Source organism: Oncorhynchus nerka, linkage group LG10 (genome assembly GCF_034236695.1).
Source record: "Oncorhynchus nerka isolate Pitt River linkage group LG10, Oner_Uvic_2.0, whole genome shotgun sequence".
Lineage (NCBI taxonomy): Eukaryota > Metazoa > Chordata > Actinopteri > Salmoniformes > Salmonidae > Oncorhynchus > Oncorhynchus nerka.
This window is the reverse complement of record NC_088405.1, coordinates 694,052-717,504: the sequence shown is the minus strand read 5'-3', so window position 1 is coordinate 717,504 and position 23,453 is coordinate 694,052. Positions and strand designations below refer to the sequence as shown.

At 47.3% G+C, this 23,453-nt stretch overlaps 1 protein-coding gene across 1 annotated transcript; it reads left to right on the top strand.

The window, feature by feature from the left end:
- Positions 1–7,947: 7,947 nt before the first annotated feature.
- Positions 7,948–23,193, top strand: LOC135573626 (phospholysine phosphohistidine inorganic pyrophosphate phosphatase-like). The gene is made up of 6 exons (XM_065022897.1): positions 7,948–8,589; positions 8,946–9,099; positions 10,883–10,946; positions 13,416–13,508; positions 14,006–14,097; positions 21,848–23,193. Exons 1-6 carry the CDS (start codon positions 8,358–8,360, stop codon positions 21,942–21,944), a joined length of 732 nt encoding a protein of 243 aa, XP_064878969.1. The 5' UTR covers positions 7,948–8,357; the 3' UTR covers positions 21,945–23,193.
- The last annotated feature ends 260 nt before the right edge of the window (positions 23,194–23,453 follow it).

Genomic DNA, 23,453 nt, shown 5'->3' with positions numbered 1-23,453 from the left:
TTCATATTGTAATGTAGTAGCAGAACACACATGACATACTGCAGAAACAGGAAGCTCTATTACAGCTCTATTACAGCTCTACAACAGCTATATGACACTTCATTTACACGTCTTAAGTTCGGTTCTGAATGCTGTTTAACTATGGAATGGGTTAGTCTCAGGTGAGTCTGGTTTTGAGGGGGGGGGGGGGGGGGGTCAGTCTGCTGTGTAACCTAATGTCAAAACTGATAAGGGGGTGTGGTGGCAAGATGGCTTCAGAGCTGTCACTCACTGAAACACTGAATACATTATTACTGCAATCCCAATAAAATACAAAAATAAATGTAATGTGTAAACGTGCAGATCAGTTGAATGTCCTTTCGGGACGAGACATGCAGAGGTTCATTGTAATCTAATGAGACATGCAGAGGTTCATTGTATTCTAATGAGACATGCAGAGGTTCATTGTATTCTAATGAGACATGCAGAGGTTCATTGTATTCTAATGAGACATGCAGAGGTTCATTGTATTCTAATGAGACATGCAGAGGTTCATTGTATTCTAATGAGACATGCAGAGGTTCATTGTATTCTAATGAGACATGCAGAGGTTCATTGTATTCTAATGAGACATGCAGAGGTTCATTGTATTCTAATGAGACATGCAGAGGTTCATTGTATTCTAATGAGACATGCAGAGGTTCATTGTGAGGTTCTAATGAGACATGCAGAGGTTCATTGTATTCTAATGAGACATGCAGAGGTTCATTGTATTCTAATGAGACATGCAGAGGTTCATTGTATTCTAATGAGACATGCAGAGGTTCATTGTATTCTAATGAGACATGCAGAGGTTCATTGTATTCTAATGAGACATGCAGAGGTTCATTGTATTCTAATGAGACATGCAGAGGTTCATTGTATTCTAATGAGACATGCTGAGGTTCATTGTATTCTAATGAGACATGCAGAGGTTCATTGTATTCTAATGAGACATGCAGAGGTTCATTGTATTCTAATGAGACATGCAGAGGTTCATTGTATTCTAATGAGACATGCAGAGGTTCATTGTATTCTAATGAGACATGCAGAGGTTCATTGTATTCTAATGAGACATGCAGAGGTTCATTGTATTCTAATGAGACATGCAGAGGTTCATTGTATTCTAATGAGACATGCAGAGGTTCATTGTATTCTAATGAGACATGCAGAGGTTCATTGTATTCTAATGAGACATGCAGAGGTTCATTGTATTCTAATGAGACATGCAGAGGTTCATTGTATTCTAATGAGACATGCAGAGGTTCATTGTATTCTAATGAGACATGCAGAGGTTCATTGTATTCTAATGAGACATGCAGAGGTTCATTGTATTCTAATGAGACATGCAGAGGTTCATTGTATTCTAATGAGACATGCAGAGGTTCATTGTATTCTAATGAGACATGCAGAGGTTCATTGTATTCTAATGAGACATGCAGAGGTTCATTGTATTCTAATGAGACATGCAGAGGTTCATTGTATTCTAATGAGACATGCAGAGGTTCATTGTATTCTAATGAGACATGCAGAGGTTCATTGTATTCTAATGAGACATGCAGAGGTTCATTGTATTCTAATGAGACATGCAGAGGTTCATTGTATTCTAATGAGACATGCAGAGGTTCATTGTATCCTAATGAGACATGCAGAGGTTCATTGTATTCTAATGAGACATGCAGAGGTTCATTGTATTCTAATGAGACATGCAGAGGTTCATTGTATTCTAATGAGACATGCAGAGGTTCATTGTATTCTAATGAGACATGCAGAGGTTCATTGTATTCTAATGAGACATGCAGAGGTTCATTGTATTCTAATGAGACATGCAGAGTTCACTAATGAGACAGAGGTTCATTGTATTCTAATGAGACATGCAGAGGTTCATTGTATTCTAATGAGACATGCAGAGGTTCATTGTATGTATTCTAATGAGACATGCAGAGGTTCATTGTATTCTAATGAGACATGCAGAGGTTCATTGTATTCTAATGAGACATGCAGAGGTTCATTGTATTCTAATGAGACATGCAGAGGTTCATTCTAATGAGACATGTAATTCTAATGAGACATGCAGAGGTTCATTGTATTCTAATGAGACATGCAGAGGTTCATTGTATTCTAATGAGACATGCAGAGGTTCATTGTATTCTAATGAGACATGCAGAGGTTCATTGTCTCCTAATGAGACATGCTGAGGTTCATTGCCTCCTAATGAGACATGCAGAGGTTCATTGCCTCCTAATGAGACATGCAGAGGTTCATTGTATTCTAATGAGACATGCTGAGGTTCATTGTATTCTAATGAGACATGCAGAGGTTCATTGTATTCTAATGAGACATGCAGAGGTTCATTGTCTCCTAATGAGACATGCAGAGGTTCATTGTATTCTAATGAGACATGCAGAGGTTCATTGTATTCTAATGAGACATGCAGAGGTTCATTGTCTCCTAATGAGACATGCTGAGGTTCATTGCCTCCTAATGAGACATGCAGAGGTTCATTGTCTCCTAATGAGACATGCAGAGGTTCATTGTATTCTAATGAGACATGCTGAGGTTCATTGTATTCTAATGAGACAGAGAGGTTCATTGTATTCTAATGAGAGGTTCATTGTATTCTAATGAGACATGCAGAGGTTCATTGTATTCTAATGAGACATGCAGAGGTTCATTGTATTCTAATGAGACATGCAGAGGTTCATTGTATTCTAATGAGACATGCAGAGGTTCATTGTATTCTAATGAGACATGCAGAGGTTCATTGTCTCCTAATGAGACATGCAGAGGTTCATTGTATTCTAATGAGACATGCAGAGGTTCATTGTATTCTAATGAGACATGCAGAGGTTCATTGTCTCCTAATGAGACATGCTGAGGTTCATTGCCTCCTAATGAGACATGCAGAGGTTCATTGCCTCCTAATGAGACATGCAGAGGTTCATTGTATTCTAATGAGACATGCTGAGGTTCATTGTATTCTAATGAGACATGCAGAGGTTCATTGTATTCTAATGAGACATGCAGCAGTCTAACCAAGGTTATAATATCAACCTCCTATTAGTAATGTATCTGTTCTGTAGTCTAACCAAGGTTATATTATCAACCTCCTACATTTACATTACATTTAAGTCATTTAGCAGACGCTCTTATCCAGAGCGACTTACAAATTGGTGCGTTCACCTTATGACATCCAGTGGAACAGCCACTTTACAATAGTGCATCTAAATCTTTTAAGGGGGGTGTGAGAAGGATTACTTTATCCTATCCTAGGTATTCCTTAAAGAGGTGGGGTTTCAGGTGTCTCCGGAAGGTGGTGATTGACTCCGCTGTCCTGGCGTCGTGAGGGAGTTTGTTCCACCATTGGGGGGCCAGAGCAGCGAACAGTTTTGACTGGGCTGAGCGGGAACTGTACTTCCTCAGTGGTAGGGAGGCGAGCAGGCCAGAGGTGGATGAACGCAGTGCCCTTGTTTGGGTGTAGGGCCTGATCAGAGCCTGGAGGTACTGAGGTGCCGTTCCCCTCACAGCTCCGTAGGCAAGCACCATGGTCTTGTAGCGGATGCGAGCTTCAACTGGAAGCCAGTGGAGGGAGCGGAGGAGCGGGGTGACGTGAGAGAACTTGGGAAGGTTGAACACCAGACGGGCTGCGGCGTTCTGGATGAGTTGTAGGGGTTTAATGGCACAGGCAGGGAGCCCAGCCAACAGCGAGTTGCAGTAATCCAGACGGGAGATGACAAGTGCCTGGATTAGGACCTGCGCCGCTTCCTGTGTGAGGCAGGGTCGTACTCTGGATGTTGTAGAGCATGAATCTACAGGAACGGGCCACCGCCTTGATGTTAGTTGAGAACGACAGGGTGTTGTCCAGGATCACGCCAAGGTTCTTAGCGCTCTGGGAGGAGGACACAATGGAGTTGTCAACCGTGATGGCGAGATCATGGAACGGGCAGTCCTTCCCCATGAGGAAGAGCAGCTCCGTCTTGCCGAGGTTCAGCTTGAGGTGGTGATCCGTCATCCACACTGATATGTCTGCCAGACATGCAGAGATGCGATTCGCCACCTGGTCATCAGAAGGGGGAAAGGAGAAGATTAATTGTGTGTCGTCTGCATAGCAATGATAGGAGAGACCATGTGAGGTTATGACAGAGCCAAGTGACTTGGTGTATAGCGAGAATAGGAGAGGGCCTAGAACAGAGCCCTGGGGGACGCCAGTGGTGAGAGCGTGGTGAGGAGACAGATTCTCGCCACGCCACCTGGTAGGAGCGACCTGTCAGGTAGGACGCAATCCAAGCGTGGGCCGCGCCGGGAGATGCCCAACTCGGAGAGGGTGGAGAGGAGGATCTGATGGTTCACAGTATCGAAGGCAGCCGATAGGTCTAGAAGGATGAGAGCAGAGAGAGAGAGAGTTAGCTTTAGCAGTGCGGAGCGCCTCCGTGATACAGAGAAGAGCAGTCTCAGTTGAATGACTAGTCTTGAAACCTGACTGATTTGGATCAAGAAGGTCATTCTGAGAGAGATATCGGGAGAGCTGGCCAAGGACGGCACGTTCAAGAGTTTTGGAGAGAAAAGAAAGAAGGGATACTGGTCTGTAGTTGTTGACATCGGAGGGATCGAGTGTAGGTTTTTTCAGAAGGGGTGCAACTCTCGCTCTCTTGAAGACGGAAGGGACGTAGCCAGCGGTCAGGCATGAGTTGATGAGCGAGGTGAGGTAAGGGAGAAGGTCTCCGGAAATGGTCTGGAGAAGAGAGGAGGGGATAGGGTCAAGCGGGCAGGTTGTTGGGCGGCCGGCCGTCACAAGACGCGAGATTTCATCTGGAGAGAGAGGGGAGAAAGAGGTCAGAGCACAGGGTAGGGCAGTGTGAGCAGAACCAGCGGTGTCGTTTGACTTAGCAAACGAGGATCGGATGTCGTCGACCTTCTTTTCAAAATGGTTGACGAAGTCATCTGCAGAGAGGGAGGAGGGGGTGGGGAGGGGAGGAGGATTCAGGAGGGAGGAGAAGGTGGCAAAGAGCTTCCTAGGGTTAGAGGCAGATGCTTGGAATTTAGAGTGGTAGAAAGTGGCTTTAGCAGCAGAGACAGAAGAGGAAAATGTAGAGAGGAGGGAGTGAAAGGATGCCAGGTCCGCAGGGAGGCGAAGTTTTCCTCCATTTCCGCTCGGCTGCCCGGAGCCCTGTTCTGTGAGCTCGCAATGAGTCGTCCCGAGCCACGGAGCGGGAGGGGAGGACCGAGCCGGCCTGGAGGATAGGGGACATAGAGAGTCAAAGGATGCAGAAAGGGAGGAGAGGAGGGTTGAGGAGGCAGAATCAGGAGATAGGTTGGAGAAGGTTTGAGCAGAGGGAAGAGATGATAGGATGGAAGAGGAGAGAGTAGCGGGGAGAGAGAGCGAAGGTTGGGACGGCGCGATACCATCCAGTAGGGGCAGTGTGGGAAGTGTTGGATGAGAGCGAGAGGGAAAAGGATACAAGGTAGTGGTCGGAGACTTGGAGGGGAATTGCAATGAGGTTAGTGGAAGAACAGCATCTAGTAAAGATGAGGTCGAGCGTATTGCCTGCCTTGTGAGTAGGGGGAAGGTGAGAGGGTGAGGTCAAAAGAGGAGAGGAGTGGAAAGAAGGAGGCAGAGAGGAATGAGTCAAAGGTAGACGTGGGGAGGTTAAAGTCGCCCAGAACTGTGAGAGGTGAGCCGTCCTCAGGAAAGGAGCTTATCAAGGCATCAAGCTCATTGATGAACTCTCCGAGGGAACCTGGAGGGCGATAAATGATAAGGATGTTAAGCTTGAAAGGGCTGGTAACTGTGACAGCATGGAATTCAAAGGAGGCGATAGACAGATGGGTAAGGGGAGAAAGAGAATGACCACTTGGGAGAGATGAGGATCCCGGTGCCACCACCCCGCTGACCAGAAGCTCTCGGGGTGTGCGAGAACACGTGGGCGGACGAAGAGAGAGCAGTAGGAGTAGCAGTGTTATCTGTGGTGATCCATGTTTCCGTCAGTGCCAAGAAGTCGAGGGACTGAGGGAGGCATAGGCTGAGATGAACTCTGCCTTGTTGGCCGCAGATCGGCAGTTCCAGAGGCTACCGGAGACCTGGAACTCCACGTGGGTCGTGCGCGCTGGGACCACCAGATTAGGGCGGCCACGCGGTGTGGAGCGTTTGTATGGTCTGTGCAGAGAGGAGAGAACAGGGATAGACAGACACATAGTTGACAGGCTACAGAAGAGGCTACGCTAATGCAAAGGAGATTGGAATGACAAGTGGACTACACGTCTCGAATGTTCAGAAAGTTAAGCTTACGTAGCAAGAATCTTATTGACTAAAATGATTAAAATGATACAGTACTGCTGAAGTAGGCTAGCTGGCAGAGGCTGCGTTGTTGACTTTGTAGGCTAGCTGGCAGTGGCTGCGTTGTTGACACTACACTAATCAAGTCGTTCCGTTGAGTGTGATAGTTTCTACAGTGGTGCTATTTGGGGGCTAGCTGGCTAGCTAGCAGTGTTGATTACGTTACGTTGCGTTTAAAAGAACGACAATAGCTGGCTAACTAACCTAGAAAATCGCTCTAGACTACACAATTATCTTTGATACAAAGACGGCTATGTAGCTAAATTCCTATTAGTAAAGGATCTGTTCTGTAGTCTAACCAAGGTTATAATGTCAACCTCCTATTAGTAATGTATCTGTTCTGTAGTCTAACCAAGGTTATAATGTCAACCTCCTATTAGTAATGTATCTGTTCTGTAGTCTAACCAAGGTTATAATGTCAACCTCCTATTAGTAATGTATCTGTTCTGCAGTCTAACCAAGGTTATAATGTCAACCTCCTATTAGTAATGTATCTGTTCTGTAGTCTAACCAAGGTTATAATGTCAACCTCCTATTAGTAATGTATCTGTTCTGCAGTCTAACCAAGGTTATAATGTCAACCTCCTATTAGTAATGTATCTGTTCTGCAGTCTAACCAAGGTTATAATGTCAACCTCCTATTAGTAATGTATCTGTTCTGTAGTCTAACCAAGGTTATAATGTCAACCTCCTATTAGTAATGTATCTGTTCTGTAGTCTAACCAAGGTTATAATGTCAACCTCCTATTAGTAATGTATCTGTTCTGCAGTCTAACCAAGGTTATAATGTCAACCTCCTATTAGTAATGTATCTGTTCTGTAGTCTAACCAAGGTTATAATGTCAACCTCCTATTAGTAATGTAAACTCACCTGGACTTACTATCAGCAGGTGGAGAAATAGTATCCGTGATTTAAAACGGAAGAACTACAACCCAATGGTAATCCAACCTCATCCCCTGGATAACTTTGCATAGCGCATATAAGGAAGTGTTTGGTGAATGAGATTTAGTGAGTGGTGAATGAGGTTATCAAAATGTCTTGATTAAATCCCAAAACGCAAAAAAAAAACCATTTTAAAATAATGAATTTACACTCGACTTAGTCTTTTCATACTATCACTGACTGTGTTCATGACTACATTGAGGAACATTTCCTGACTACATTGAGGGACATTTCCTGACTACGTTGAGGGACATTTCCTGACTACGTTGAGGGACATTTCCTGACTACGTTGAGGGACATTTCCTGACTACGTTGAGGGACATTTCCTGACTACATTGAGGGGACTACATTGAGGGACATTTCCTGACTACATTGAGGGACATTTCCTGACTACATTGAGGGACATTTCCTGACTACATTGAGGGACATTTCCTGACTACACTGAGGGACATTTCCTGACTACACTGAGGGACATTTCCTGACTACATTGAGGGACATTTCCTGACTACATTGAGGGACATTTCCTGACTACATTGAGGGACATTTCCTGACTACATTGAGGGACATTTCCTGACTACATTGAGGGACATTTCCTGACTACATTGAGGGACATTTCCTGACTACACTGAGGGACATTTCCTGACTACACTGAGGGACATTTCCTGACTACACTGAGGGACATTTACACTGAGGGACATTTACACTGAGGGACATTTACACTGAGGGACATTTCCTGACTACACTGAGGGACATTTACACTGAGGGACATTTACACTGAGGGACATTTACACTGAGGGACATTTACACTGAGGGACATTTACACTGAGGGACATTTCCTGACTACACTGAGGGACATTTCCTGACTACACTGAGGGACATTTCCTGACTACACTGAGGGACATTTCCTGACTACATTGAGGGACATTTCCTGACTACACTGAGGGACATTTCCTGACTATGACTTGAGATTTGCGGTCACCTCACCTAGCTAATTTATGATGAATACATTTTACTGTAAATCGCTCTGGATAACAACATCTGCCCAAATGACTCGAATGTTAAATGTTAAAAATGGATTATGTCCCAAAAAAGCTTTCTCCGTACAGGCTAAAGGCCTCGGACCTGCAGGTGCGTTTCTGTACCAACGAGACCCAGGCCACACGGGAGGTGTTTGTAGCCAAGCTGCAGAGGATGGGCTTTGATATCTGTGTGTCTGAGGTGTTCTCTCCTGCCCCGGCTGCTGTGGCTGTGCTGAAGGAGAGGGGGCTACGACCCCACCTGCTGGTCTATGACGGTATTGATTAATCATGCTAATAATGATTTATTTATTTTTTAAATGTAACTTTTGTATTTATTTAACTAGGCAAGACCGTTTTAAGAACAAATTCTTATTTACAATGACGGGCCAAAACCAGTCCCTTTTCCCCGGGATAAATCACTGAGAGATCCTAAATAAGTTGCTGAACTGACATGGTAATGCTAAATGTCTGTGTTTTTATGTCTGTTCTCCTTTTAATGTAAACCAGAGCGAGCACCCAAGACAATTTTCCATTCTGTGTTACTTAACGGACAATAAAGTTTTTATTTTATTTTTTAAATGTGTCTATTTCTATACAAAGTGATCATGTGTGTTTGTTTGGTTCGTTGCAGGTGTTGTCCCTGAGTTTGACAGTGTTGAAAAGGCCAACCCAAACTGTGTTGTCATAGGAGACGCAGCAGAGAAGTTCTCCTACCAGAACCTCAACGATGCCTTCAGAGTTCTCATAGGGCTGGAGAAACCAGTACTGTTCTCTCTGGGCAGAGGGTAGGTGTGATCTCTCTCTCTCTCTCTCTCTCACTCAGTCTCTCACTCAGTCTCTCACTCACTCTCTCTCTCTCACTCACTCACTCACTCTCTCACTATCTCACTCACTCACTCACTCACTCACTCACTCACTCACTCACCCACTCACTCCTTGGATAGTAATGTTATTATTGTGTAGTAACAACCCAGTAATAAAGGCCTGATTTATTCAGAAGGATATTCCTTCAGCTCTACTTTAACCCTGAGGTCCACTGTGTGATCTTTATAGGATATTCCTTCAGCTCTACTTTAACCCTGAGGTCCACTGTGTGATCTTTATAGGATATTCCTTCAGCTCTACTTTAACCCTGAGGTCCACTGTGTGATCTTTATAGGATATTCCTTCAGCTCTACTTTAACCCTGAGGTCCACGGTGTGATCTTTACAGGAAGTCACCTCTACTTTAACCCTGAGGTCCACGGTGTGATCTTTACAGGAAGTCACCTCTACTTTAACCCTGAGGTCCACTGTGTGATCTTTATAGGAAGTTACCTACAGCTCTACTTTAACCCTGAGGTCCACTGTGTGATCTTTATAGGAAGTGACCTCTACTTTAACCCTGAGGTCCACTGTGTGATCTTTATAGGAAGTGACCTCTACTTTAACCCTGAGGTCCACTGTGTGATCTTTATAGGAAGTGACCTACAGCTCTACTTTAACCCTGAGGTCCACTGTGTGATCTTTACAGGAAGTGACCTCTACTTTAACCCTGAGGTCCACTGTGTGATCTTTACAGGAAGTGACCTCTACTTTAACCCTGAGGTCCACTGTGTGATCTTTACAGGAAGTGACCTCTACTTTAACCCTGAGGTCCACTGTGTGATCTTTATAGGAAGTGACCTCTACTTTAACCCTGAGGTCCACTGTGTGATCTTTATAGGAAGTGACCTCTACTTTAACCCTGAGGTCCACTGTGTGATCTTTACAGGAAGTGACCTCTACTTTAACCCTGAGGTCCACTGTGTGATCTTTATAGGAAGTGACCTCTACTTTAACCCTGAGGTCCATTGTGTGATCTTTACAGGAAGTGACCTCTACTTTAACCCTGAGGTCCACTGTGTGATCTTTATAGGAAGTGACCTCTACTTTAACCCTGAGGTCCACTGTGTGATCTTTATAGGAAGTGACCTCTACTTTAACCCTGAGGTCCACTGTGTGATCTTTATAGGAAGTGACCTCTACTTTAACCCTGAGGTCCACTGTGTGATCTTTATAGGAAGTGACCTCTACTTTAACCCTGATGTCCACTGTGTGATCTTTATAGGAAGTGACCTCTACTTTAACCCTGAGGTCCACTGTGTGATCTTTATAGGAAGTGACCTCTACTTTAACCCTGAGGTCAACTGTGTGATCTTTATAGGAAGTGACCTCTACTTTAACCCTGAGGTCCACTGTGTGATCTTTATAGGAAGTGACCTCTACTTTAACCCTGAGGTCCACTGTGTGATCTTTATAGGAAGTGACCTCTACTTTAACCCTGAGGTCCACTGTGTGATCTTTATAGGAAGTGACCTCTACTTTAACCCTGTGGTCCACTGTGTGATCTTTATAGGAAGTGACCTCTACTTTAACCCTGAGGTCCACTGTGTGATCTTTATAGGAAGTGACCTCTACTTTAACCCTGAGGTCCACTGTGTGATCTTTATAGGAAGTGACCTCTACTTTAACCCTGAGGTCCACTGTGTGATCTTTATAGGAAGTGACCTCTACTTTAACCCTGAGGTCCACTGTGTGATCTTTACAGGAAGTACTACAAGGAGGATGAAGGCCTGAACCTGGATGTTGGGGTTTACATGAAGGCATTGGAGGTGGGTGATATTACGCTACACACACAGTAGGTGAGTTTAAAGAAAAATTTATATTTTATTTTTTTTGCATTTTACAATTATTAACATTCAAAACAAAAATGTAAAGATATTAGAAAACAATATGACAAAATGACAGTGACAGATGAGCGTATAAAATAAATACATATTTAGATATATAAATTTACTTACTTATAAAAACACGTTGATATCTCCCCCAGACCTTTGTGGGAACTTAGTCATCTCTGTTTCAACGGTGGTTGTGTTTCTCTCCATCAGTATGCCTGTGATGTAGAAGCTGAGGTGGTGGTTGTGTTTCTCTCCATCAGTATGCCTGTGATGTAGAAGCTGAGGTGGTCGTTGTGTTGACCTCCATCAGTATGCCTGTGATGTAGAAGCTGAGGTGGTCGTTGTGTTTCTCTCCATCAGTATGCCTGTGATGTAGAAGCTGAGGTGGTTGTGTTTCTCTCCATCAGTATGCCTGTGATGTAGAAGCTGAGGTGGTCGTTGTGTTTCTCTCCATCAGTATGCCTGTGATGTAGAAGCTGAGGTGGTCGTTGTGTTTCTCTCCATCAGTATGCCTGTGATGTAGAAGCTGAGGTGGTCGTTGTGTTTCTCTCCATCAGTATGCCTGTGATGTAGAAGCTGAGGTGGTGGTTGTGTTTCTCTCCATCAGTATGCCTGTGATGTAGAAGCTGAGGTGGTCGTTGTGTTTCTCTCCATCAGTATGCCTGTGATGTAGAAGCTGAGGTGGTTGTGTTTCTCTCCATCAGTATGCCTGTGATGTAGAAGCTGAGGTGGTCGTTGTGTTTCTCTCCATCAGTATGCCTGTGATGTAGAAGCTGAGGTGGTCGTTGTGTTTCTCTCCATCAGTATGCCTGTGATGTAGAAGCTGAGGTGGTTGTGTTTCTCTCCATCAGTATGCCTGTGATGTAGAAGCTGAGGTGGTCGTTGTGTTTCTCTCCATCAGTATGCCTGTGATGTAGAAGCTGAGGTGGTTGTGTTTCTCTCCATCAGTATGCCTGTGATGTAGAAGCTGAGGTGGTCGTTGTGTTTCTCTCCATCAGTATGCCTGTGATGTAGAAGCTGAGGTGGTCGTTGTGTTTCTCTCCATCAGTATGCCCTGCTGAGGTGGTAGAAGCCTGAGGCTGAGGTGGTTGTGTTTCTCTCCATCAGTATGCCTGTGATGTAGAAGCTGAGGTGGTCGTTGTGTTTCTCTCCATCAGTATGCCTGTGATGAGGTGGTCGTTGTGTTTCTCTCCATCAGTATGCCTGAGGTCGCGTTGTGTTTCTCTCCATCAGTATGCCTGTGATGTAGAAGCTGAGGTGGTGGTTGTGTTTCTCTCCATCAGTATGCCTGTGATGTAGAAGCTGAGGTCGTTGTGTTGACCTCCATCAGTATGCCTGTGATGTAGAAGCTGAGGTGGTCGTTGTGTTTCTCTCCATCAGTATGCCTGTGATGTAGAAGCTGAGGTCGTTGTGTTTCTCTCCATCAGTATGCCTGTGATGTAGAAGCTGAGGTGGTCGTTGTGTTTCTCTCCATCAGTATGCCTGTGATGTAGAAGCTGAGGTGGTCGTTGTGTTTCTCTCCATCAGTATGCCTGTGATGTAGAAGCTGAGGTGGTTGTGTTTCTCTCTCCATCAGTATGCCTGTGATGTAGAAGCTGAGGTGGTTGTGTTGACCTCCATCAGTATGCCTGTGATGTTGAAGCTGAGGTGGTTGTGTTTCTCTCTCCATCAGTATGCCTGTGATGTAGAAGCTGAGGTGGTTGTGTTGACCTCCATCAGTATGCCTGTGATGTTGAAGCTGAGGTGGTTGTGTTTCTCTCTCCATCAGTATGCCTGTGATGTAGAAGCTGAGGTGGTTGTGTTTCTCTCTCCATCAGTATGCCTGTGATGTTGAAGCTGAGGTGGTTGTGTTTCTCTCTCCATCAGTATGCCTGTGATGTAGAAGCTGAGGTGGTTGTGTTGACCTCCATCAGTATGCCTGTGATGTAGAAGCTGAGGTGGTTGTGTTTCTCTCTCCATCAGTATGCCTGTGATGTTGAAGCTGAGGTGGTCGTTGTGTTTCTCTCCATCAGTATGCCTGTGATGTAGAAGCTGAGGTGGTTGTGTTTCTCTCCATCAGTATGCCTGTGATGTAGAAGCTGAGGTGGTCGTTGTGTTTCTCTCCATCAGTATGCCTGTGATGTAGAAGCTGAGGTGGTCGTTGTGTTTCTCTCCATCAGTATGCCTGTGATGTAGAAGCTGAGGTGGTCGTTGTGTTTCTCTCCATCAGTATGCCTGTGATGTAGAAGCTGAGGTGGTCGTTGTGTTTCCCTCCATCAGTATGCCTGTGATGTAGAAGCTGAGGTGGTTGTGTTTCTCTCTCCATCAGTATGCCTGTGATGTAGAAGCTGAGGTGGTTGTGTTTCTCTCTCCATCAGTATGCCTGTGATGTTGAAGCTGAGGTGGTTGTGTTTCTCTCATCAGTATGCCTGTGATGTAGAAGCTGAGGTCATCGGGAAGCCAGACCCCATGTTCTTTCAGAAAGTTCTGGATGACATGAGGATTCAGTCACACCAGGTAGGTTTTACAACAATATGTCCAGCACATACATTCATTTAATAAGGATTCTGAGCCATCCTCATGCTCTCCTTTCTCTCTTTCTGTCTCTCTCTCCTCCTGCTCTCTTTCTCTCTCTCTCCTCCTGCTGCTCTCTTTCTGTCTCTCTCTCTCCTCCTGCTCTCTTTCTGTCTCTCTCTCTCCTCCTGCTCTCTTTCTGTCTCTCTCTCTCCTCCTGCTCTCTTTCTGTCTCTCTCTCTCCTCCTGCTCTCTTTCTGTCTCTCTCTCTCCTCCTGCTCTCTTTCTGTCTCTCTCTGTCTCCTGCTCTCTTTCTGTCTCTCTCTGTCTCCTGCTCTCTTTCTGTCTCTGTCTCTCCTTTCTCTCTCTCTCCTTTCTCTGTCTCTCTCTGTCTCTGTCTCTCTCCTTTCTCTCTCTCTCTGTCTGTCTGTCTGTCTGTCTGTCTCTCTGTCTCTCTCTCTCCTTTCTCTCTCCCCTTTCTCTCTCTCTCTGTCTGTCAGACTCTGATGATTGGTGACGATCTGGTGAATGATGTGGGCGGGGCCCAACACTGTGGAATGAAGGGTGTCCAAGTGAGGACAGGAAAATACAGGTAGGTGTTTTGTTTATGTATGTTGACGTCCGTATGTTTTTGCTTCACGTCGTTGAAATGAATGCAGGCAGAAACCAACTGTCCCATCAACGACCACAAGGGGGCGGTCTATAACACAACATCTCAATCTAAGGACTAAAAATACTATTTTCGATGGAGAGTCCCGATTTGAGAACTTCTTGGTCCAAGGCTTTATTACTCTGTGTCTGTGAAAACTGACCATGTTTAGAGTTTTGTTTATTTCATTAAGAATACGCTGAAAATATCTTCATGTTATCCAAATGTTTAAATGCAGCTGTGCCCCAATCCCATCCATACTCTCTGTATTAGTCTGGAGTCTGACTAGTGAAGACATCACTAACTATGAAATAACAGGTATGGAAGAGTGCAGAGCTGTCATCAAGGCAAAGGTTGGCTACTTTGAAGAATATAACATTTATTTTGATTTGTTTAACACTTTTTTTTGGTTACTACATGATTCCATATGTGTTATTTCATAGTAGTGATGTCTTCACTATTATTCTGCAATGTAGAAAATAGTAAAAAATTAAGAAAAACCCTTGAAGGTGTGTCCAGACTTTTCACTGGTACTGTACAACACAGGACCCCGGGACAGTCAGCCACACAACACAGGACCCCAGGACAGTCAGCCACACAACACAGGACCCCAGGACAGTCAGCCACACAACACAGGACCCCAGGACAGTCAGCCACACAACACAGGACCCCAGGACAGTCAGCCACACAACACAGGACCCCAGGACAGTCAGCCACAACACAGGACCCCAGGACAGTCAGCCACACAACACAGGACCCCAGGACAGTCAGCCACACAGGACCCCAGGACAGTCAGCCACACAACACAGGACCCCAGGACAGTCAGCCACACAGGACCCCAGGACAGTCAGCCACACAACACAGGACCCCAGGACAGTCAGCCACACAACACAGGACCCCAGGACAGTCAGCCACACAACACAGGACCCCAGGACAGTCAGCTACACAACACGGGACCCCAGGACAGTCAGCCACACAACACAGGACCCCAGGACAGTCAGCCACACAACACAGGACCCCAGGACAGTCAACCACACAACACAGGACCCCAGGACAGTCAGCCACACAACACAGGACCCCAGGACAGTCAGCTACACAACACGGGACCCCAGGACAGTCAACCACACAACACAGGACCCCAGGACAGTCAGCCACACAACACAGGAACCCAGGACAGTCAGCCACACAACACAGGAACCCAGGACAGTCAGCCACACAGGACCCCAGGACAGTCAGCCACACAACACAGGACCCCAGGACAGTCAGCCACAACACAGGACCCCAGGACAGTCAGCCACACAACACAAGACCCCAGGACAGTCAGCCACACAACACAGGACCCCAGGACAGTCAGCCACAACACAGGACCCCAGGACAGTCAGCCACACAACACAGGATCCCAGGACAGTCAGCCACACAACACAGGACCCCAGGACAGTCAGCCACACAACACAGGACCCCAGGACAGTCAGCCACTACACAGGACCCCAGGACAGTCAGCCACACAACACAGGACCCCAGGACAGTCAGCCACAACACAGGACCCCAGGACAATCAGCCACACAACACAGGACCCCAGGACAGTCAGCCACACAACACAGGACCCCGGGACAGTCAGCCACACACCCCAGGACAGTCAGCCACACAACACAGGACCCCAGGACAGTCAGCCACACAACACAGGACCCCAGGACAGTCTGCCACACAACACAGGACCCCAGGACAGTCTGCCACACAACACAGGACCCCAGGACAGTCAGCTACACAACACAGGACCCCAAGACAGTCAGCCACACAACACAGGACCCCAGGACAGTCAGCCACACAACAGGACCCCAGGACAGTCAGCCACACAACACAAGACCCCAGGACAGTCAGCCACACAACACAGGACCCTAGGACAGTCAGCCACACAACACAGGACCCCAGGACAGTCAGCCACACAGGACCCCAGGACAGTCAGCCACACAACACAGGACCCCAGGACAGTCAGCCACACAACACAGGACCCCAGGACAGTCAGCCACACAACACAGGACCCCAGGACAGTCAGCCACAACACAGGACCCCAGGACAGTCAGCCACACAACACAGGATCCCAGGACAGTCAGCCACACAACACAGGACCCCAGGACAGTCAGCCACACAACACAGGACCCCAGGACAGTCAGCCACACAACACAGGACCCCAGGACAGTCAGCCACTACACAGGACCCCAGGACAGTCAGCCACACAACACAGGACCCCAGGACAGTCAGCCACACAACACAGGACCCCAGGACAGTCAGCCACTACACAGGACCCCAGGACAGTCAGCCACACAACACAGGACCCCAGGACAGTCAGCCACAACACAGGACCCCAGGACAATCAGCCACACAACACAGGACCCCAGGACAGTCAGCCACACAACACAGGACCCCGGGACAGTCAGCCACACACCCCAGGACAGTCAGCCACACAACACAGGACCCCAGGACAGTCAGCCACACAACACAGGCCCCCAGGACAGTCTGCCACACAACACAGGACCCCAGGACAGTCTGCCACACAACACAGGACCCCAGGACAGTCAGCTACACAACACAGGACCCCAAGACAGTCAGCCACACAACACAGGACCCCAGGACAGTCAGCCACACAACAGGACCCCAGGACAGTCAGCCACACAACAGGACCCCAGGACAGTCAGCCACACAACACAAGACCCCAGGACAGTCAGCCACACAACACAGGACCCTAGGACAGTCAGCCACACAACACAGGACCCCAGGACAGTCAGCCACACAGGACCCCAGGACAGTCAGCCACACAACACAGGACCCCAGGACAGTCAGCCACAACACAGGACCCCAGGACAATCAGCCACACAACACAGGACCCCAGGACAGTCAGCCACACAACACAGGACCCCGGGACAGTCAGCCACACACCCCAGGACAGTCAGCCACACAACACAGGACCCCAGGACAGTCAGCCACACAACACAGGCCCCCAGGACAGTCTGCCACACAACACAGGACCCCAGGACAGTCTGCCACACAACACAGGACCCCAGGACAGTCAGCTACACAACACAGGACCCCAAGACAGTCAGCCACACAACACAGGACCCCAGGACAGTCAGCCACACAACAGGACCCCAGGACAGTCAGCCACACAACAGGACCCCAGGACAGTCAGCCACACAACACAAGACCCCAGGACAGTCAGCCACACAACACAGGACCCTAGGACAGTCAGCCACACAACACAGGACCCCAGGACAGTCAGCCACACAGGACCCCAGGACAGTCAGCCACACAACACAGGACCCCAGGACAGTCAGCCACACAACACAGGACCCCAGGACAGTCAGCCACACAACACAGGACCCCAGGACAGTCAGCCACAACACAGGACCCCAGGACAGTCAGCCACACAACACAGGATCCCAGGACAGTCAGCCACACAACACAGGACCCCAGGACAGTCAGCCACACAACACAGGACCCCAGGACAGTCAGCCACTACACAGGACCCCAGGACAGTCAGCCACACAACACAGGACCCCAGGACAGTCAGCCACAACACAGGACCCCAGGACAATCAGCCACACAACACAGGACCCCAGGACAGTCAGCCACACAACACAGGACCCCGGGACAGTCAGCCACACAACACAGGACCCCGGGACAGTCAGCCACACACCCCAGGACAGTCAGCCACACAACACAGGACCCCAGGACAGTCAGCCACACAACACAGGACCCCAGGACAGTCTGCCACACAACACAGGACCCCAGGACAGTCTGCCACACAACACAGGACCCCAGGACAGTCAGCTACACAACACAGGACCCCAGGACAGTCAGCCACACAACACAGGACCCCAGGACAGTCAGCCACACAACAGGACCCCAGGACAGTCAGCCACACTACACAGGACCCCAGGACAGTCAGCCACTTCACAGGACCCCAGGACAGTCAGCCACACAACACAGGACCCCGGGACAGTCAGCCACACAACACAGGACCCCGGGACAGTCAGCCACACAACACAGGACCCCGGGACAGTCAGCCACACAACACAGGACCCCGGGACAGTCAGCCACACAACACAGGACCCCGGGACAGTCAGCCACACAACACAGGACCCCGGGACAGTCAGCCACACAACACAGGACCCCGGGACAGTCAGCCACACAACACAGGACCCCGGGACAGTCAGCCACACAACACAGGACCCCGGGACAGTCAGCCACACAACACAGGGCCCCGGGACAGTCAGCCACACAACAAAGGGACCCCGGGACAGTCAGCCACACAACAAAGGGACCCCGGGACAGTCAGCCACACAACAAAGGGACCCCGGGACAGTCAGCCACACAACAAAGGGACCCCGGGACAGTCAGCCACACAACACAGGACCCCAGGACAGTCAGCCACACAACACAGGACCCCAGGACAGTCAGCCACAACACAGGACCCCAAGACAGTCAGCCACATAACACAGGACCCCGGGACAGTCAGCCACTACACAGGACCCCGGGACAGTCAGCCACTACACAGGACCCCAGGACAGTCAGGCACACAACACAGGACCCCAGGACACTCGAATGTACCTGTCCTCTTGCTCAGTTGTGCACCAGGGCCTCCCACTCCTCTTTCTATTCTGGTTAGAGCCAGTTTGTGCTGTTCTGTGAAGGGAGTAGCACACAACGTTGTACGAGGTCTTCAGTTTCTTGGCAATTTCTCACATGGAATAGTCTTCATTTCTCAGAACAAGAATAGACTGACGAGTTTCAGAAGAAAGGTGTTTGTTTCTGGCCATTTTGAGCCTGTAATCGAAACCCACAAATGCTGATGCTCCAGATACTCAACTAGTCTAAAGAAGGCCAGTTTTATTGCTTCTTTAATTAGTACAACAGTTTTCAGATGTGCTAACATAATTGCAAAAGTGTTTTCTAATGATCAATTCGCCTTTTAAAATGATAAACTTGGATTAGCTAACACAACGTGCCATTGGAACACAGGAGTGATGGTTGCTGATAATGGGCCTCTGTACGCCTATGTAGATATTCCATTCAGCTACAATAGTCATTTACAACATTAACAATGTCTACACTGTATTTCTGATCAACTTGATGTTATTTTAATGGACCAAAAAAAATTGTTTTTCTTTCAAAAACAAGGTCATTTCTAAGTGACCCCAAACTTTTGATCAGTAGTGTACACACACACACACACAAAAACACACACACATGGTGACAAATTGGCACTGATCTGAGCCAAAGGGGGCCGTGTGTGTGTGTGCGTGCGTGCGTGCGTGCGTGTGTGTGTGTGTCATGTAACTGATGTGATGGCTGTTCAGCCTCACACAAACACTATCTGCTACTTTCACATTGTGAGTGTGAGACGTGAGATTTAGCCTCGCTTAGCCTTGCATGACCCCGTAAACTCTGTGGAGAGCGGGGAACAGCCATAAACCACATTGACTCTGTACCGGTACCCCCTGTATATAGCCTCCACATTGACTCTGTACCGTAATACCCTGTATATAGCCTCCACATTGACTCTGTACCGGTACCCCCTGTATATAGCCTCCACATTGACTCTGTACCGGTACCCCCTGTATATAGCCTCCACATTGACTCTGTACCGGTACCCCTGTATATAGCCTCCACATTGACTCTGTACCGGTACTCCCTGTATATAGCCTCCACATTGACTCTGTACCGGTACCCCCTGTATATAGCCTCCACATTGACTCTGTACCGGTACCCCCTGTATATAGCCTCCACATTGACTCTGTACCGGTACCCCCTGTATATAGCCTCCACATTGACTCTGTACCGGTACCCCTGTATATAGTCTCCACATTGACTCTGTACCGGTACACCCTGTATATAGCCTCCACATTGACTCTGTACCGGTACCCCTGTATATAGCCTCCACATTGACTCTGTACCGGTACCCCTGTATATAGCCTCCACCTTTACTCTGTACCGTAATACCCTGTATATAGCCTCCACATTGACTCTGTACCGGTACCCCCTGTATATAGCCTCCACATTGACTCTGTACCGTAATACCCTGTATATAGCCTCCACATTGACTCTGTACCGTAACACCCTGTATATAGCCTCCACATTGACTCTGTACCGGTACCCCCTGTATGTAGCCTCCACATTGACTCTGTACCGGTACCCCCCTGTATATAGCCTCCACATTGACTCAGTACCGGTACCCCCTGTATATAGCCTCCACATTGACTCTGTACCAGTACCCCCTGTATATAGCCTCCACATTGACTCTGTACCAGTACCCCCTGTATATAGCCTCCCCATTGACTCTGTACCAGTACCCCCTGTATATAGCCTCCACATTGACTCTGTACCGGTACCCCCTGTATATAGCCTCCACATTGACTCTGTACCGGTTCCCCCTGTATATAGCCTCCACATTGACTCTGTACCAGTACCCTGTATATAGCCTCCACATTGACTCTGTACCAGTACCCCCTGTATATAGCCTCCACATTGACTCTGTACCGGTACCCCCTGTATATAGCCTCCACATTGACTCTGTACCGGTACCCCCCTGTATATAGCCTCCACATTGACTCTGTACATTACCCCTGTATATAGTCTCCACATTGACTCTGTATGCCGGTACCCCTGTATATAGCCTCCACATTGACTCTGTACCGGCCCCCCTGTATATAGCCTCCACATTGACTCTGTACCGGTACCCCCTGTATATAGCCTCCACATTGACTCTGTACCAGTACCCCTGTATATAGCCTCCACATTGACTCTGTACCGGTACCCCCTGTATATAGCCTCCACATTGACTCTGTACTGGTACCCCCTGTATATAGCCTCCACATTGACTCTGTACCAGTACCCCTGTATATAGCCTCCACATTGACTCTGTACCGGTACCCCTGTATATAGCCTCCACATTGACTCTGTACTGGTACCCCCTGTATATAACCTCCACATTGACTCTGTACCGGTACCCCCCTGTATATAGCCTCCACATTGACTCTGTACGGTACCCCCTGTATATAGCCTCCACATTGACTCTGTACCGGTACCCCCTGTATATAGCCTCCACATTGACTCTGTACCGGTACCCCCTGTATATATCCTCCACATTGACTCTGTACTGGTACCCCCTGTATATAGCCTCCACATTGACTCTGTACCGGTACCCCCTGTATGTAGCCTCACTATTGTTATTTTACTGCAGATCTTTAATTATTTGTTACTTTTATTTTTTACTTCATACATTTTTCTTCTTAGCTTCTTAAAGCATTGATGGTTAATTATTTGTACAGTAAGCTGTTTCACTGTAAGGTCTACTACACCTGTTGTATTCTGCGCATGTGACAAATACAATGTGATTTGATTTGTTGACAGACAGTTAACACAAGGCATGTCCTCAATATTCAATGCTGCATTCAGCCTCTCTCTGTCAATTCAATTCAAGGGCTTTATTGGCATGGGGCCAAAGCAAGTGAGGTAGATAATATATAAAGTGAATATATGAAGTGAAAAACAATCAAAATTAACTCTCCATCTCGCTCGTTCGCTGTCTGTCTCTCTCTCTCTCTTCGTCTCTCTCTCTCTCTTCGTCTCTCTCTCTTTGTCTCTCTCTCTGTCTCTCTCTGTCTCTCTCTGTCTCTCTCTGTCTCTCTCTCTGTAGGCCCAGTGATGAGAAACACCCCACAGTAACAGCTGATGGCTATGTGGACAACCTTGCGGAGGCTGTGGAAACCATCCTGAAGCTCCGGGGCCAGTGAGGAGAGGACCAGGAAGAACCACCTTCACCACCACAATACACCACACACACAAACAGTGATTACTCTAGTACGATCTGACAACAGGGAGTAACCCACTAACATAGAGAGCCATGGAGAGATAGAGCCAAGATGGAGGAGATAGAAGAACACAGTCTTAGAGGAGATAGAGCCATGTTGGAGCCAAGATGGAGGAGATTGAGCCATGTTGGAGCCAAGATGGAGGAGATAGAAGAACACAGTCTTAGAGGAGATAGAGCCATGTTGGAGCCAAGATGGAGGAGATAGAGCCATGTTGGAGCCAAGATGGAGGAGATAATAACCTCATGGTCAGAGGGCAACTAGTTAGGTAAGTTAATAACCTCATGGTCAGAGGGCAGCTAGTTAGGTAAGTTAATAACCTCATGGTCAGAGGGCAGCTAGTTAGGTAAGTTAATAACCTCATGGTCAGAGGGCAGCTAGTTAGGTAAGTTAATAACCTCATGGTCAGAGGGCAGCTAGTTAGGTAAGTTAATAACCTCATGGTCAGAGGGCAGCTAGTTAGGTAAGTTATTAACCTCATGGTCAGAGGGCAACTAGTTAGGTAAGTTAATAACCTCATGGTCAGAGGGCAACTAGTTAGGTAAGTTAATAACCTCATGTTTACCTGAAGGTGCCTAAAGCCAGTAGCCTCTTTACACACTGAGGACGGACTGGATGGAGATGGACTGGGTCTAGTAGTGGGCTGTGTCCATGTGATAGTACTGTGGATTTAGCTGACTAAAGTTAATGTTTTGTATTAAAAAAATATATACTTATTTTCCACCATAATTTGCAAATAAAGTCATTAAAAATCCTACAATGTGATTTTCTGGATTTTTTCCCCTCATTTTGTCTGTCATAGTTGAAGTGTACCTATGATGAAAATTACAGGCCTCTCTCATCTTTTTAAGTGGGAGAACTTGCACAATTGGTGGCTGACTAAATACCTTTTTGCCCTACTGTATCACTCCAGTGTTAATCTGCTATATTGTAGTTACCTCGCTACTATGGCCTATTTATTGCCTTACCTCCTCACACCATTTGCACACACTGTATATAGACTTTCTTTTTTTTCTATTGTGTTATTGACTGAACGCTTGTTTACTCCATGTGTAACTCTGTTGTTGTTGTTTGTGTCAAACTGCTTTGTTTTATCTTGGCCAGGTCGCAATTGTAAATGAGAACTTGTTCTCAACTGGCCTACCTGGTTAAATAAAGGTGTTCTCAACTAGCCTACCTGGTTAAATAAAGGTGTTCTCAACTGACCTACCTGGTTAAATAAAGGTGTTCTCAACTAGCCTACCTGGTTAAATAAAGGTGTTCTCAACTGGCCTACCTGGTTAAATAAAGGTGTTCTCAACTGGCCTACCTGGTTAAATAAAGGTGTTCTCAACTAGCCTACCTGGTTAAATAAAGGTGTTCTCAACTAGCCTACCTGGTTAAATAAAGGTGTTCTCAACTAGCCTACCTGGTTAAATAAAGGTGTTCTCA